Source organism: Camelus ferus, chromosome 12 (genome assembly GCF_009834535.1).
Source record: "Camelus ferus isolate YT-003-E chromosome 12, BCGSAC_Cfer_1.0, whole genome shotgun sequence".
In the NCBI taxonomy this organism is placed as follows: domain Eukaryota; kingdom Metazoa; phylum Chordata; class Mammalia; order Artiodactyla; family Camelidae; genus Camelus; species Camelus ferus.
The window spans coordinates 6,538,623-6,553,532 of NC_045707.1; the positions used below are offsets into that span (position 1 = coordinate 6,538,623).

Genomic DNA, 14,910 nt, shown 5'->3' on the forward strand with positions numbered 1-14,910 from the left:
CTGTCTCTCCCACTGGACTAGGAACTAATGGCAGGGCCTGAGGCTGACCTCCTGGCACGGACCAAAATGGCCCTGAGGCAAAGCAGGCCTACCAAGATCTGGTGTGATGATGGGGCAGTAAATAAATGATCGATGCGGGTGGTGACTCTTGAGACGTCTCAGGTCTGCTCCGGGAAACTCACTTCCTAGGGGGAATTTCTGAGGGCTGGGGGCTTTGGGCAGAAAGTGTCTGCATCCTAGGAAAGGGAGGAGGTCGAGATACTCCTGAGGGGGATACTGTACTTGCTGCACGATCTCTTTAATCTTGGACAGCTGGTTGGCCCTCAGGCTACGTTTTGAATATGGGAGACAGGCCTGAAGAGATGCCAGCAGCTTTTAAAGGTAAGAGCTGTGTGCGGCCATCCTCACTGAGACACAGGGAGGTTAGGAGTCAGGTCCTTCCTGCCTGGTCTCACCAGCTGGGCTTCCCCACCCCCACCTTGAGCCTGAAGCTGGGGCTACCAGGCAGGAAGTGAAAGGTGCCTGCAGGAAGCCCAGGAGGAACTGAGACTTCAGCTGGCCCCGCCCCCACTTGCCAGGGCCCTGGGGATCTGGGGGAAACCTGACCCCCTGTTAGGAAAAATGAGCCAAAAACAGGCTATGGGGAGGGGGGCTTCTTCCCTTGCTTCCCATCCCAACAAGTAGTTCTTCCAGTATATCTTGGATACCTCTCACTCCAAAAAGAGACCCGTCGGGAGGAAAATCTTTGAGTAGTGAAAAAAACAAGGAGTAAAGCCTGGATCAATGTCTGGAGTTGGCCACTCTTGAGGGAGCATCACTGCTTATTGTATCTTGGGCCAGATCCCTTTACCTCTCTGGGCCTCTTCTTTCCTATCTGCAGAATGGGCCATATAATAATCCCTGATTATGGACATGAACCGGTCCAGATTTTCAGGAAAGCAATTTTACCAATAGGAGCCTTAAAAAAATCAGGGCCTTTCCAATATCTTTGATGAATATAGATGCAAACATTCTCAACAAAATGTTAGCAAACTGAATCCAACAACACTTAAAAAGATCACACACTACAATCAAGTTGAACTCATCCCAGGGTCTCAAGGATGGTTCAACATATGCAAATCAATCAATATGATACTCCACATCACCAAATGAAGGACAGAAACCTTCAACTCAATGATGCATCATCTCAATAGATGCAGAAAAAGCATTTGATAAAATTCAACATCCATTCATCATAAACACTCTTACCAAAGTGCGTATAGAGGGAACATATCTCAACATCATAAAAGCTATTTATGACAAACTCACATCCAACATAATTCTCAACGGTGAAGAGTTGAAAGCCTTCCTACTAAAATCGGGAACAAGAGAAGGATGCCCACTCTTACCACTTCTGTTCAGCATAGTATTGGAGGTCCTAGTCGCAGCAATCAGACAAGAAAAAGAAGTGAAATAGATCCAAATTGGAAAGGTAAAGGTAAAATTGTCACTGTATGCAGATGACATGATACTATGTATAGAAAATCCTAAAGACTCCACACAAAAACTATGAGAACTGATAAATGCATTCAGCAAGGTAGCAAGATACAAGATTAACATACAGAAATCTGTTGCATTTCTTTACACTAACAATGAAATATCAGAAAAGGAAAGTAAAAAAAAAAATCCCTTTAAAATCACATCAGAGAGCAATCTGAGAGGCTGTCATCCCAGGCTCGAAGGGGTTTGAGCCCTCAGAAATGTCTGCCGGGTAAAACATAACTCTTAAAAAATAAATAAGTAAAATAAAATAAAATCGCATCAACAAACAAACAAACAAACAACTTAGTAATAAACCTGACCAAGGAGGTGAAAAACTTATACACTGAGAAATATAAAGCATTGATAACAGAAATTGAAGATGATTTAAAGAAATGGAAAGATATTGCATGCTCTTGGATTGGAAAAATTAATACTATTAAAGTGACCATACTACCCAAAGCAAACTACAGATTTTATGCAATACCTATCAAATTACCCAGGACATTTTTCACAGAATAGAACAAATAACCCTAAAATTTATATGGAATCACAAAAGGCCCAGAATTGCCAAAACAATCCTGAGGAAAAAGAACAAAGCTGGAGGCATAACCCTCCTGGACTTCAGACAATACTACAGAGCTACAGTAATCAAAACAGCATGGTTTTTGCACAAAAACAGACATATGGATCAATGGAACAGAATAGAGAGTCCAAAAATAAACCCACACACCTACAGTCAATTAATCTTCAACAAAGGAGGCAAGAATATACAATGGAGAAAAGGCAATCTCTTAGGCACATGGTGTTGGGAAAGCTGGACAGCCACATGTAAATCAATGAAGTTAGAATACTCCCTCACACCATACACAGAAATAAACTCAAAATGGCTTAAAGACTTAAACATAAGACAGGACACCATAAATCTCCTAGAAGAGAACATAGGCAAAACATTCTCTGACATAAGTTGTAGCAGTTTTCCTATGTCAGTCTCCCACGGCAATAGAAATAAAAGCAAAAATAAACAAATGGGACCTAATCAAATTTATAAGCTTTTGTACAGCAAAAAGATAGCCTATAGACTGGGAGAAAATACTTGCAAATAATGCAACTGATAAGGGCTTAATTTTCAGAATATACAAATAGCTCATACAACTCAATAACAAAAAAATAAACAACCCAATCAAAAAAATGGGCAAAAGACCTAAATAGACATTTCTCCAACAAGGACATACAGATGGCCAACAGGCATGTGAAAAGATGCTCAACATCACTAATTATCAGAGAAATGCAAATCAAAACTACAGTGAGGTATCACTTTACACTGGTCAGAATGGCCATCATTAAAAAGTCCACAAACAATAAATGCTAGAGAGGCTGTGGCGAAAAGGGAGCCCTCCTACACTGTTGGTGGGAATGTGATTTGGTGCAGCCACTATGGAAAACAGTAGGAAGGTTCCTTAAAAAACTAAAAGTAGAGTTACCATATGATCCAGCAGTTCCACTCCTGGGCACATATCCAGAAAAAACTCTAATTTGAAAAGATACATGCACCCCAATGTTCATAACAACACTGTTCACAATAGCCAAGACATGGGAGCAAACTAAATGATTGGATAAAAAAGTTTGGTATATGTATATATAGGAATACTACTCAGCCATAAAAAATGAAATGATGCCATTTGTAGCAACATGGATGGACCTAGAGATTATCATACTAAGTGAAGTAAGTCAGTTAAAGACAAACATCATATGATGTCACTTATATGTGGAATCTAAAAAAATGATACAAACGAACTTATTTACAAAACAGAAACAGATTCACAGACGTAGAAAACAAACTTATGGTTACCGAAGGGGAAGGGAGTAAGAGATAAATTAGGAGTTTGGGACTAGCAGGTACAAACTACTGTATGTAATATAAACAAGGTCCTACCATATAGCATAGGGAACTGTATTCAATATCTTGTAATAACCTATAATGAAAAGGATCTTAAAAAGAATAGGTATGTATGTATTTATGTATAACAGAATCACTATATTGTACACCAGAAACTAACACAAAATTGTAAATCAACTATATTTCAACTGAAAAAAAAAAGGTCAGGGCCTTTGCTTGCAATGTCTCCTGGAAAACAGACTCAGGCAGAGATTTAAGCAGGAGACATTACTGCCTCAGTTACAATAATAGTGAAAACTGAGAACAACCACACACTCAAGTGGGAATCTTTACAAATGTTGAAAACTTTGTTTGTGAAGTGTTTAAAGACAAAAGAAAACACCAAATATGACAGTCAAGGTGTGGATTTACATGTATAGAACGTAGGAGAACCCACTACTCAGGGGCCTGGTGTTGCTGGGTTTGGGGTCATTTCTCCATAGACTCCACCCTGAATTACTGTCCAGAACTTTGCAAAGTGTCTACAAAACACATGTCTTGATTTTTTTTTAATAAAAAACATTTTTTAAAGCAAACACAGACACCCACGCCCCTCCTCCTGTTGTGAACATCAAATGCTCTAACCTCCTGAAGTCTCCTCAGAAAGCAGCATTAGGACAGAGGGCTGGAGACTGGAGGCCCCTGGGGGGGGGGACCCCTTTCAGGGGAGGCTGACCCCTCCTTGTCCACCTCTCTCCTGGCCTCTGCTCCTGGTTCCTCCCCAGGGAACCTCCCTTCTGCTATTTGCTGGATGACAACAAGGCCAAGTCTTCGCCCTCTCTGGGCCTCAGTTTCCTCATCTGTAAAGTGGAGGCGGGGGAGTGAGGATTCTCTAAGTTTCCTTCCAGTCTTTCTCCTCTGAGGGCCATAGGCCAGGAGGGGAACTTTGTATCCAACCCTCCACTTTTCAGAAAAGGAAACAGACTGGACCAGGGATTGAGTGGGGATACAGTGGTGCCAGAGATTTGCATGTCTGGGCCCCAGGGGGTTTGTTTCACCTCCAGGGCTCACCCCCTGGCTGTAGTGCAAAAGGTTGGGTGGGAGATAGGAGTGGTCGGGAACAGCTCAGATTCCCTCCACCCTGAGATGGAAGGAAGTGGAGAGCTGGGTCCATTCTGGGTCTGCCTCCCATCTTCCTGCCTACTGGCCGCCCCCTGACCTCACCCCAGCCACCTGGCAGCCTGGGCAGGGGTATCTGAGATGGGTTCAGGAGGGAGAGGAAGAGACGTAGATGTGGGTGTCCAGGTCCTGGGGGCTCCAAATGCTGCTCACCACTGACTGTCTTTGAGCTGGGAAAGGGGTGGGCAGGAAGGGTGGTGTCTGCTGGGCAGCTCTGATGAGTAGGTCAAGGAGAGGTGGGCAGAAAGCATCTGATGCATGGAACAGAACATGGTCAAGGACTTATAAGTAGGACAAATGGTACCAGAACTCCATCTTCTGACTCCCAATCCAGTGCCCCTTCCAAAGGTGCTAAGCTGTGACAAGTTCCAAGGACACTGACCGGGGTGGAGTCCAGGTCGGGAGGTTCTAACCCTGAGTAGGAGGGTTGGCAGGAGAGTCGGTGGGTGACTGAGTGCACAGTGTGGTCCAGGAGTGGAAGAGATGGTCTCAGCTCCAGGCCCCAGAGCAAAGGGAACCACCGTCAGAGGAACAGTTCTACTGAGATGATAGGTGACTGCAGGGGCCAGCACAGAATGGCCAAGTGATCCAAGCACTTGAAGATGACAGGCCCCAGAGAGAAGGGGGCTGAAGAGACATCAGGTCCAGCTGGTTCAAGGCCGCAGGCCTGCCCTGGCCTCTGAACAAAGGAGCCTCCTGGAGATCCTGGGCCCTACCCTTGTATAGTGTGCCCTGGAGACAGCTGGGACTCCACGTGGCCTCCAACACAGATGCCTGCCACTGTGCCTTCAGTGTGAATTTGCAGTCCAGCCCCAGAGGCTGTAGACTTCCTCCCAAGTGTGACACTGGAGCTCTGAAAGCTGCCACCAGGCTGAAAATGGCATCACAGGTCCTAGCAGATTGGGCCAAGCTCAGGGTTGACCTTAGGGTACAGATATCTGAGAATCAGCATAATCCAGGCTATTTCTTAAAATCATCTTGTAATAAGTCCCAAAGCAAACCAGTCAGTTGTTTACTCATTGCTGCAATTTACATCAGTTTCAAAGCGGGATGGCTCTGAGAGCAAATATTAAAGAAAGGCAACACCCAGTTACAAATTAAGCATCCTCCCACTTGATCCTTCTCCTAGATTCATTCTGACTTATGGTGGCTTCCCCATGCTTAAAGAAAAACTCCTACTCAGTGTCCCAGCCACTCAAAAGCACAGAGCTCAGCCACAACCTTTGAGGGCTGCCAAAGATGGCATGATTTGAAGCCAAATGGTAACATTCCACACGATGCCAGGAAGGCTGAACTCGGTGGTCTGTGGTGCCTGTGGTTCTGTAGGGTTAGCCCGGGAGCAGCCTGGCTCCCAGAAAAGGGGCAGGTGAGTGCTGGGGTGAAGAACCGAATCCAACCTCCAAGCTCCTGGCTGACGGCCCACAGGGAAGGCAGGGGCCATGTTCTTCCCACCTCCGCTGCTACTGTTGCTCAGGGCCGGCCGTCTTGGTGGTCACCAGCTCAGTGGAACCCAGCTCTGTGGCTGGCACAGGGATGCTGTGGGCAGGTGGGGTAGTGGCTGGGTCTTCACTGGGTGGAAGCCAGATAGGAGCTGTGACATCCAGGGTTCCAGGGGAGAGGATGGTGACATTGTCCAGGGGCTCTGGTTAGGGGGAATGCAGGGTCAGGACTGGGTCACAGACTTCCCGCATCTCGGTTCTGGAAGCCCCCCTGGAGGGACAGCCTTCTGACTTATGAGAGAGAAGTCAGTTGAAGCCCCACTGCAAGGATGGGGGGTTGGGAGGCACGTGATGGGCCCTCAGAACAGGAAGCTCTGAGAGGTCCGGTAAAATGGCAGTGCAGACAGAAGGGAGAGGAGCTGTGGGAGCCAGTCTGGCCGTCCCAGAGAGAGGGTAGGACAGACCCCCTCCCTCCACCAGGCTCCCCAGCCTCCGATCTCTTCCTCACACGGGTCTGGGAGGCCAGAGCTGTGTCCCTCACCTGGACGGGTGTCTCGGGCGGGACGACCTCCCGGCTCAGCCTCAGCGCCTAGGAGCGCGCTCTTTGCCCCCTCTGCCTGCGTCACTCACCGAGCCCTGCCTCCCCTTCAGAGGTCCCCACGCCCCTAAGGGCAGTGTGCCTCAAGGGCCACGTCTCCCCTCCGACGGCTCCCAGCCTCACACGCCCTGACCCCCTCCGTTGCAGTGCCTCTCGGTCCCCCTAGACGCCGAACTTACCGTCGCTGCCCGGGGCTTCTGGGGTCTCCGGAGCAGCCGCGGCGCGGAGCCGCCGCCTTCGGTGCCTCCAGCTCACCAGGCCCACCAGGACCAGGGCCAGCGCCAGGCCCAGCAGCGCGGGGGCGCCGAAGAGCAGCGCGGGAAGCGGCAGCGCGGCCTCCGCCTCGACCTCGGTCGCCGCCCCGGGGCCCACCGACTCCTGCGGCTGCAGCGCCGTCCCGGGCGCCAGGCTGCTCAGGCCGGCTGCTGGAGGCGACGGGCAGGGAGGGCAGGGGGCAGAAGAGAGGGACGAACGGGGAGGGGAAGGGTCGGAGGGAGGCGAGGCTGGGCCGGGGAGGGGAGGGACAGCCCGACGGTGGCGGGGGGGGGGGGGGAGGACAGGGGAGGGAGGGGAGTGAAGAGAAGGGACGGTGAGGGCCACGCAGCGTTGGCTGGTCCCCATCCAATCCCCAGGCCACACACTCCCGTTAATCAGGTGACCTCCCAGGTCCTGGGGCAGGTGGAGGCCATGCCTGAGACTCTGGCAGGGTGGAGGCCTCTGTGACAGGACCCTCTTCCCTCTCCAGGGCCGCCCTGTGCTCAGTCGTCCCAGCGGTCGACTCTTACCCGGTCTAGGCTCCGGCGTCCGGAGGAGACTGCAGGCCACGCAGTTGCGGACCAGCACGTCGAAGCACTGAGTCTGCAGGCACTGCGTGGGTGCCGGCCCATCCCTGCCCCTCAGACCCCTCGCCCCTCGCCTCATGCTGCCGAAGCCCATGCTCCCACTGCACACCCGGCTGAGACTGAGTCTGACCTCTGCTGTCCCACCAGGAGGAAACAGGGAGGGGCCACCACCCACTCCATGGCCCCGCCCTCCTGACTATTGGGGTGTGACCGGGTGGGACCACTCTTAGCCAGGGCCTCAGCCCCCCAGACCTTCTATCTGTGGTTCCTCCATTCAACCGGTCAACCATCACCCCTAGACAACCACTGGGCGGGCCGTCTGCTGGGCACAGGGACAAGGCTGAAGCTCAGACCAGGGCCTGCTCCAGGCAGCAAAGGACGGGCCTCTTAATCAGGACACAGACCTCTGGGTGGCCTCCTCTGTCCTGCTCCCAAAGGCCAGCCCATTGTCCCAGGTGATCCCCACCCGCCATCTCCCCCCACCTGCCTCTTCTGGGGAGCCCTCCTGCCCTTCTCAGGCAGAGCTGGTCAGTTCATCAAACACAGTCCTGAGGTGCCGATATTGTACCAGGCCCCAGGGGACTCCCATACAGCAGCAGTATCAGACCAGGCCATCACCATGGAGGGGACAGGAAGGCTTCCTGGAGGAGATGGTGATCAGGTGTTTACTAGATGGAGAGAGGGCCAAAGGAGTGCCCAGTGTGACCAAAGGCCTTGAGGCCAAATACGAAGGCCAGAGAGTGCTGGGACCAGAGGGCTGGGCTGGGGCCTTGAGTGAGAGAACCCCAGACACTGGCCGGAAGGGCACTGGGGAGCCATGCAGGGCTTTAAACTGGGAGTGTCAAAGTCAGATCTGCCTGTTAGCGAGGAACCACTGGCTGGAGTGGAGGGCACAGGTGGGGTAGGGCTGGGGATGGGGTGGTCTCCAGAGGGTAAGCAGGAGGGAGACTCAGATCAGCAGACGAAGAGACAGACTGACAGACAGACCAAGGCCCAACAGGTAGTAGGAAGCCCACCCACCCCAATTCCTTTTTCCAAAGGCTGTGTGTGTCCTGGCCTGCTCCGCTCTGTGTCTCACTGAGGCACTGTCCCTACTCCTCAATGTTTGGGGAAGCCCCACCTGTTTCTCACCCAGGTCTCTCAGACAGACACACAAGCCCCCTCAATCTTCCTTGGCATCTGCTGTCCCCTCCCTGCGGGCGGGAGCTGGCAGAGAGCTTCAGCATGGAGCTCAGGCTTAGTGCCTCAGGGTGGGCAATGCCAGACCCATAAGCACTCAGGGTTGGGGGTGCACAGAGGAAGGACAGAGAGGGGCTTAGGGGCAGGAGTAGATCTTTAGCAGCTTAAGGGGGATGGAAAACTTCCAGGCAGAGTGACAGGACAGGCAAGGGCAAATGCATGGAGAGGGGAAAGGGGAAGCTTGCTCTGGGGACAGACATGGCCACTGCTTCAGGGGATGCTGCAGAGGGAGGGAGACTGAGGCTGCAGATGGGCCGAGTCAGGCCTCAACCACAGGCCTGGGGCAAGGAGGGTTCTGAGTGGGGGAGACATTCTCTGAGCTGTGCTTTAGAAGGGACCCTCTCCCCGGCTGCTGTGGGGTTGGAGACTGGACAGGGCCACCAGAGCAGCAAGGAGGCTGGCGCCATGGTCCAGGGTGAGGGAACAAGCTAGTAGGTGTTTAGGTGGAGAGGGTGATGCTATGGAGTAAGGGGAGCAAGACTGGCCCCCAGGTTTCTGGTTCCAGGGCCCCGAGAACTCACACAGAACCCTGAGTCGGCTGGTCTTGAGGAGCCGTGGCCCACTGCCTCTCTGTCCCCCTGCTCACGGGCCAGCAACTCTGTGGCAGGAAGGTGTAGGCGGTGGGGCATCTGCAAAGGAGAAGTGGGTCTGGGGTGGTGGGTGTGGGTGTAGGTGTGGGTGTATGGTGAGGGGGTGGGGGAGCCAGGAGCCTGGAGAGGAGCCGGGGCAGGGAAAGCCCTCCTATGGGGCAGAGGGGTGGGGGCAAGGCCAGAAGACTGGGCCGCAGTCTTCAGCCCATCACCAGCGGTGCTGTGACCTGTAACCTCAGCCCTGCAGTACCCTTAGTACGGACCAGGCATCTCTTAACCTGTGTGCCAGACATTCAGGCCATGCTGGCTGGGTTTTGGGAGACTGCAGGGGGAACCTCTCCCTGGGAGAGGGTGGGGCCAGGTCTGGGCTCATTTACACGAGCCACCTCTGCACGGGCTGCCCCGGGCCTGTCTCCTGGTGGCCGCTCTGACTCTGGTGGAGAGCAGAGGAGGTGGCCCTCAAGGCCTCCAGCCAGCTGGAGAGAGCCAGTCATGTACCTTGGCCACCTCGAAGGAGAAGCGGAGCTACTCACTTGACACATTGACTGGGTGCCTCCGACGTGCCTGCACCAGGCAGGTCCTGAGGACTCAGCAGGCACCTTGGACGACATGTGCAGGTGCTTGACTCCAGACAAACCTTCCCACTTGTGCCTCCTGAACAGAGAAGGAGTAGGCCTCGAATCTCTGCTTGGACTTAGCTGTTAAGAAGCGAAATTTCACCATCAGACCAGTGTGGTAAATGTTAGGTTATTCCTCAATGTAGTCTTCCTTTCTTTTTTTTTCATTCAAACATAGCTCTTAAGTCAAGTTTATTAATTTATTTTTTAATTTATTTTTTTTAGTGGAGGTGCTGGGGATTAAACCCAGGACGTTGTGCATGATAAGTATGTGCTCTACCACTGAGCTATACCCACCCCCAAGTTTATTGATTTTTTAAATTCAAGTCTTCTACATCACCTTAACTGAGATATGACCGAGAGAGGAGTTTAAGTTTCTAAAATCATTATGGTTCTTGACAATTGTCCTTGTTCTTTCAATAGTTTTTACTTTAAATAATTTGCTATCATCGCCTCAATGTATTTTCAAGCAGAAAATAAGGGACTTTGTGCTGAAAAACCCTTCCAACTGAATCTCTCTCTCAGTGTTCTCAAGTTTTTATTCATTGATGAGTTTTTTTAGAAAGGTGATTAATTTGAGTCTGTCAGGGAAAGGGAGCCTTCCTTGATCTTTGTCCCCAAAATACCCCTTAAAACACCCTCCCAATGACTCTGACACAGGTGCTGTAATGATGTCACTTTTTCAGATGGGAAGAAGGGGCTCGGAGGGGCAAAGGGATGACCCAGCACGTACGAGGGGGCCTGGACGGGGCCTGTGTCCAGCCAGCTATGAAGTGTGGCCTGTGCCCTTCATGCCTCAGGGACAAGGTTGGGGAAGTGAGGAAACCCTGTTGGACAAGCTTGATGTCAAATGGAGGGCTGAGGCGGGGGGTTAGTCCCTGGGGCATAGACACCCAGCCCCCCAGATCTGGATGTGAAAGTGCTCTGAGACCCGGGATGCATGCGTTCTGTACTTAGAAATTTGTTTTATTTGTAATTTTGTGAGTAATACCTGAACATAGTCTTGTGAAAAAACCCTCCAACAATACAGAAATCTGTGAGTAAGCAGTGGCCTTTCCCTCTCATCCCCAGAGGGAGTCTCTTTTTGCTTCAGTCTTTCATCCCAGTCTTATTATTTCGCTTTTACATTCTCGTGTACGTGCATACAGAAAGGCAGGGTTTGCGTTTAGTAGAGGGGGCCCCATGGTGTGAATTGTCCTGGTGGCCTGTCCCTAACCCCCCAACCCCGGCCTGTCCTGAGTGCTTCTGTTGCCTCTCTCACTTCATCTTGTTTTGTCATAGCAGCCTGGAGCCCCCAAAGTAATGATTCCCTTTGCCTTTCTTGTGTATTTAGCTCTGACATACAGGACACTGCCAAAAGTCCCCCTCACCGGGGAGAGTGGGAAGGATTTGATGTTGGGCCTCGGGACACTGGGACGGGGTGGGAGAGGCAGGAAGATCAGCACAAAATCCTGGTCAGGCCAGAGAGCCCAGTGGCCCCTCTCCCTCTGAACCCACGCTATACAAGGGCAGGTCATGCCCTTCCATGAAGCAGTTATAAAATCCTTGCCCAGGCTTACCCAAGCCCCATTTGCCTCTCCTCTGGTCCCCATTCTCCCTACACACACACACACACTCACAGTCCAGCACTCCGAGAGGATGCTGGCCAGAGCAGCCCCAGCAGTTCTCTTGGCCTGACCCTCGGCTAGGGGACTGTGCGCCCTCTCTGCGAGGTCAGAAAGGAGACCCAGCTCCTTAGCCCCACAGCCAGAGGGAATGGAGTCCCCACTTCCTTGGGGGCCAGGTCTGCTGGTGTGCAAGGTGGATGGAGGCTATAAGGCCAGGGTGGGGAGGAGGGGGAGGAGCAGGGAACCTCCCCAGGGCCACCCCTACCTCAGGCATCATTCAGGGCACCACACAGGAGGGACAAGGCTGCCGCTGGCTCTGGGCTCCTGCAGGCTTTGGGCCCTGTGTGAGTGCACAGGCTGACTCCATGTGCAGACACCTCCATTCATTCTCCAGACACTGAGACCTGCCATGCATCAGGCACTGTTCTAGGATCTGGGGAGACAGCAGGGAACCACAGAGAAAAAACCCAAAGAGTAAAACCATATAGTAGGTGAGGAGGTGAGACGTGCTGGGGAAAAAATTCAGGAGGGAAGGGTGGCAGGGAGGGCCATGGACTTGGGAAAGGCCCGGTGAGGTCTTGGAACCGAGGGACAGAGGTGCAAGTGATCCCTGAAGATGTCTGGGGAGGAGCAGGCAAGGCCCAGGGACCAGTGCAGCAACTGGGAAGATGGCAGAAGATGCTCAGCGCCTGCCTGGCCCTGGGCCCTGCCTGTCACCCGCATCCCTTGCCTCAACCCTGTGGGGGAGGTGGCATCGTGATTCTTACCTTACAAAGAACAAAGCAAGGTCAGAAGGAAAAGGGACAAGCCAGGCAGCCCCTCGGCCCCTGAGCGCTCCTATTCCTACAATACAACATCTGTGGGCTGATGACACTGGAGGAGGGGTGGGTGTCAGATCCAGCAAGAAGAGGACCAAGTGCTGGGGCCCCCGCTCTGAGCCCGGCCTTACAGGGCTGTGACTCACTCAGACCAGGCATCCATCGAATGCTAGCTCCCAGGGCTCCCCTAGATGTAACGGAGGGCCCCAAAGAAGGCTATCTTCTGTCCAGGTCAGGGGCACTGGGGACTGCCCACCCACTCTCCCTCCCAGAGCTGGTCCTCATTCCATAGGGTCACATTCAGGCAGGACTCACAGATTTGGGGTGAGAGGGCTGAGCAGCCCACCACACTGTCTCCCTCAGCCTCTTCCAGTGTCTGTGAGAGGTTCTTTCACAGTGATTCTCTGCCTGTGCCCTTGTGGCTCCAGGGGAGACTGAGGGGAGAGGGGCTAAGGCAGCAGGTTTCTTCTGGAAAGGGTCCCTTGGTGCTGGAGTCCTGCCAGGTAGGCCAGACCCAGCAGGGGGGAGGGGCAGCTGTGGCAGGGCTTTATCTCAAGACCATCCCGCGCTCCCCTCGCCCACCACACCCCTGGGCACAGCCAGCTCACCCTAGGGGCCACCGTCTGTGGAGGGCCTACATGGGACAGGTGCGGTGGCGGGCACTTTGGTTTTTCTGAGCCCCACAAGAATCTCAAGAGGAGCAGGCTGTGGGGCTCAGGGACGGGAAGTGAGCCGCCCCAGGTCACACTGCATGTTGGCCGCAGACTCCAAGTCAGTGGGACTCAAAGGCCGGGTCCTTTCCCACTGCATCACTTCCCCTCTGTGGCCAGGCTGCCCTGCCTTAGCCACGGCCCCAGGCTGCCCCTGCTTCTGCTCGCTGAGGGGTGGAGACACAGGTGCCATGCTGCCGAGCCCTCTCCTCGCAGGGAGGCCCTGCCTCCTGGGCAGGGTTGGGACACGTCGAACTGGGGCCAGGACGCTTGTGTCTGAATGTGAGATGTGAGTTCCTTGGGCCTGGGCTCAGTGGCTGCCCACAACCAGGTGGCCTGAGGGCACAAAAGAACCTGTAACTTTGAACTAGCCCTGCCCCTCTGAAAGCCTCGATGTCTTATCCACGCGGTGGGGGCCCAAATATCCCACTCTTCTCTGTGCTCTTGGAGAGCATGGATGCGGCAGCTCCCAGGCCCAGCTGAAGGGCACCTCCCCCAGGAGCCTCAGGCTGCCCATCCACTCGGATCTGCAGCCTAGGGGATGGTGCCTACCCTCAGTAATTGCCTTCAAAGTGCCCACCCTGTAACCATTGCCAGCCTAAGAAGTCTTACATTTGCTTTAAGTTTAAAATAACAGCTTCTCATTCTCAGTCCTCACAACCAGCTGGGAAAAAGGGTATCAGTTAGCCTGATCCCATTCTACAGACAAGGAAACTGAGGAACATCAAGGATAAGTGACCCGCCTGAGGTCGTGGGATCAGTAAGCAGCCCACCACAGCCTCTCCCGTCTCCCTCCACCCACCACAGCACCCAGCACCAATTCTGAGCTCCACGGGGCATAAAGATTGGTCTTCCATTACTCCCCTCAGTCAAACTGTCTCCTAGATGGTGTCACTGGCCTCCACTCCCGGGCTGGGGCAGCAGGCCTGAGGATGGCCGGAAGCCCTTCAGGGGCTGCTCAGCTCTGCTGTGAGGCAGAGGCGGCCTCTCAGTTGCCGGGCCCCTGCCAAGCTCGCTGGAGCTGGCAGCAGTGACAGCATCGTGCTCCCCCAGCTCTTGGAAGGCTCCCAGGTCCTTGGCTGGAGAATGTGATGCCATTTCTCTTGTTAAATGGCACCAGGTGGTGAAGAAAACATGGCACAAGGACCGGAGAGAGAGAGTGCCCCATGCTGGCTGGCAGAGAGAGGAGGGGTATGGGAAGGACCCCCCCCTTGTCTCCAGCCAAAAGTAACAAGCCCAGAACAGGCAGGCAGGCTGTGCCCACACGACTCTTGGACACCAGGCTCCAAAGACCTACCCTACCCTCCACTTGCCCTCCACATGGCCCTGCAAAGCCCCACCTTTTATGGCCCAGGCTCCTGAAGGGCTGAAAACAATGCTGGTTTCTAGGAGCCGCAGGTCCTTGGAGAAGGCGGGCCTTCTGGACCTCTGCCGATCCTGCCCATCCCCTGAGACCAGTGCACACCTTGATGCTCACCACCAGCCTCTTCCTTTAGCCCGGACCCACCCCCAACCTCAGCATAGAAGCTGGCCTCTCTTCCCAAATACCAAGGGAGTTCTTGGGCAGCCCCTGTGCTGGCCCCAGGCCTGCTCCAGCCCCAGGCCCACACCATCCTCCTCCCAGTGCTCTCACCCTGCTCACCGCCCTCCCCTCCATGAAGTCTCCTGTGCTAAGGGGACCCCAACTGGTGGGAATGGCACTTTAAGGGACTGCCCTTCCAAATGGCTGCTTTCTCTGGCACGTGTCCACCATTTCTGTGTTCCCAGCTCAGGGTCTGCCCAGTAGAGATGCCCAAACCTTGGTTCAACGATCAGACGCATGAAAAGACCAGAGAGATAAAGAAGAGAACTGGGGCCAGAGGTTGGCTCTGCCT

The 14,910-nt window shown here is 53.3% G+C and overlaps 1 protein-coding gene across 3 annotated transcripts; it reads right to left on the reverse strand.

Annotated features, from left to right (window-relative positions):
* Positions 1 to 3,549: 3,549 nt before the first annotated feature.
* Positions 3,550 to 7,875, reverse strand: TNFRSF13C (TNF receptor superfamily member 13C). Of its 3 annotated transcripts, none has more exons than XM_032492338.1 (3): positions 7,399 to 7,875; positions 6,793 to 7,035; positions 3,550 to 6,218 (listed from the first exon to the last, which is right to left on the reverse strand). In XM_032492338.1, the coding sequence occupies exons 1-3, from the start codon at positions 7,547 to 7,549 to the stop codon at positions 6,037 to 6,039; spliced, it is 576 nt and encodes a 191-aa protein (XP_032348229.1). In that variant the 5' UTR covers positions 7,550 to 7,875; the 3' UTR covers positions 3,550 to 6,036. The 3 variants fall into 3 exon arrangements, with proteins under 3 accessions (XP_032348229.1, XP_032348228.1, XP_032348227.1); XM_032492337.1 differs by having other exon boundaries at positions 6,793 to 7,038; XM_032492336.1 differs by having other exon boundaries at positions 6,793 to 7,116.
* Positions 7,876 to 14,910: the final 7,035 nt, after the last annotated feature.

Bases quoted from the DNA above. Each gene is read 5' to 3' on its own strand.
- TNFRSF13C (XM_032492336.1), bottom strand. From the start codon at position 7,549: ATGGGCTTCGGCAGCATGAGGCGAGGGGCGAGGGGTCTGAGGGGCAGG. The intron at 7,117-7,398 runs GTAAGAGTCGAC...TCCCCGGCCCAG, and splicing joins GACGCCGGAGCCTAGACCGG to CCTCGCCTCCCTCCGACCCT. The intron at 6,219-6,792 runs GTAAGTTCGGCG...CCCCCTAACCAG, and splicing joins AGAAGCCCCGGGCAGCGACG to AGCCCCTGGACAATGTCACC.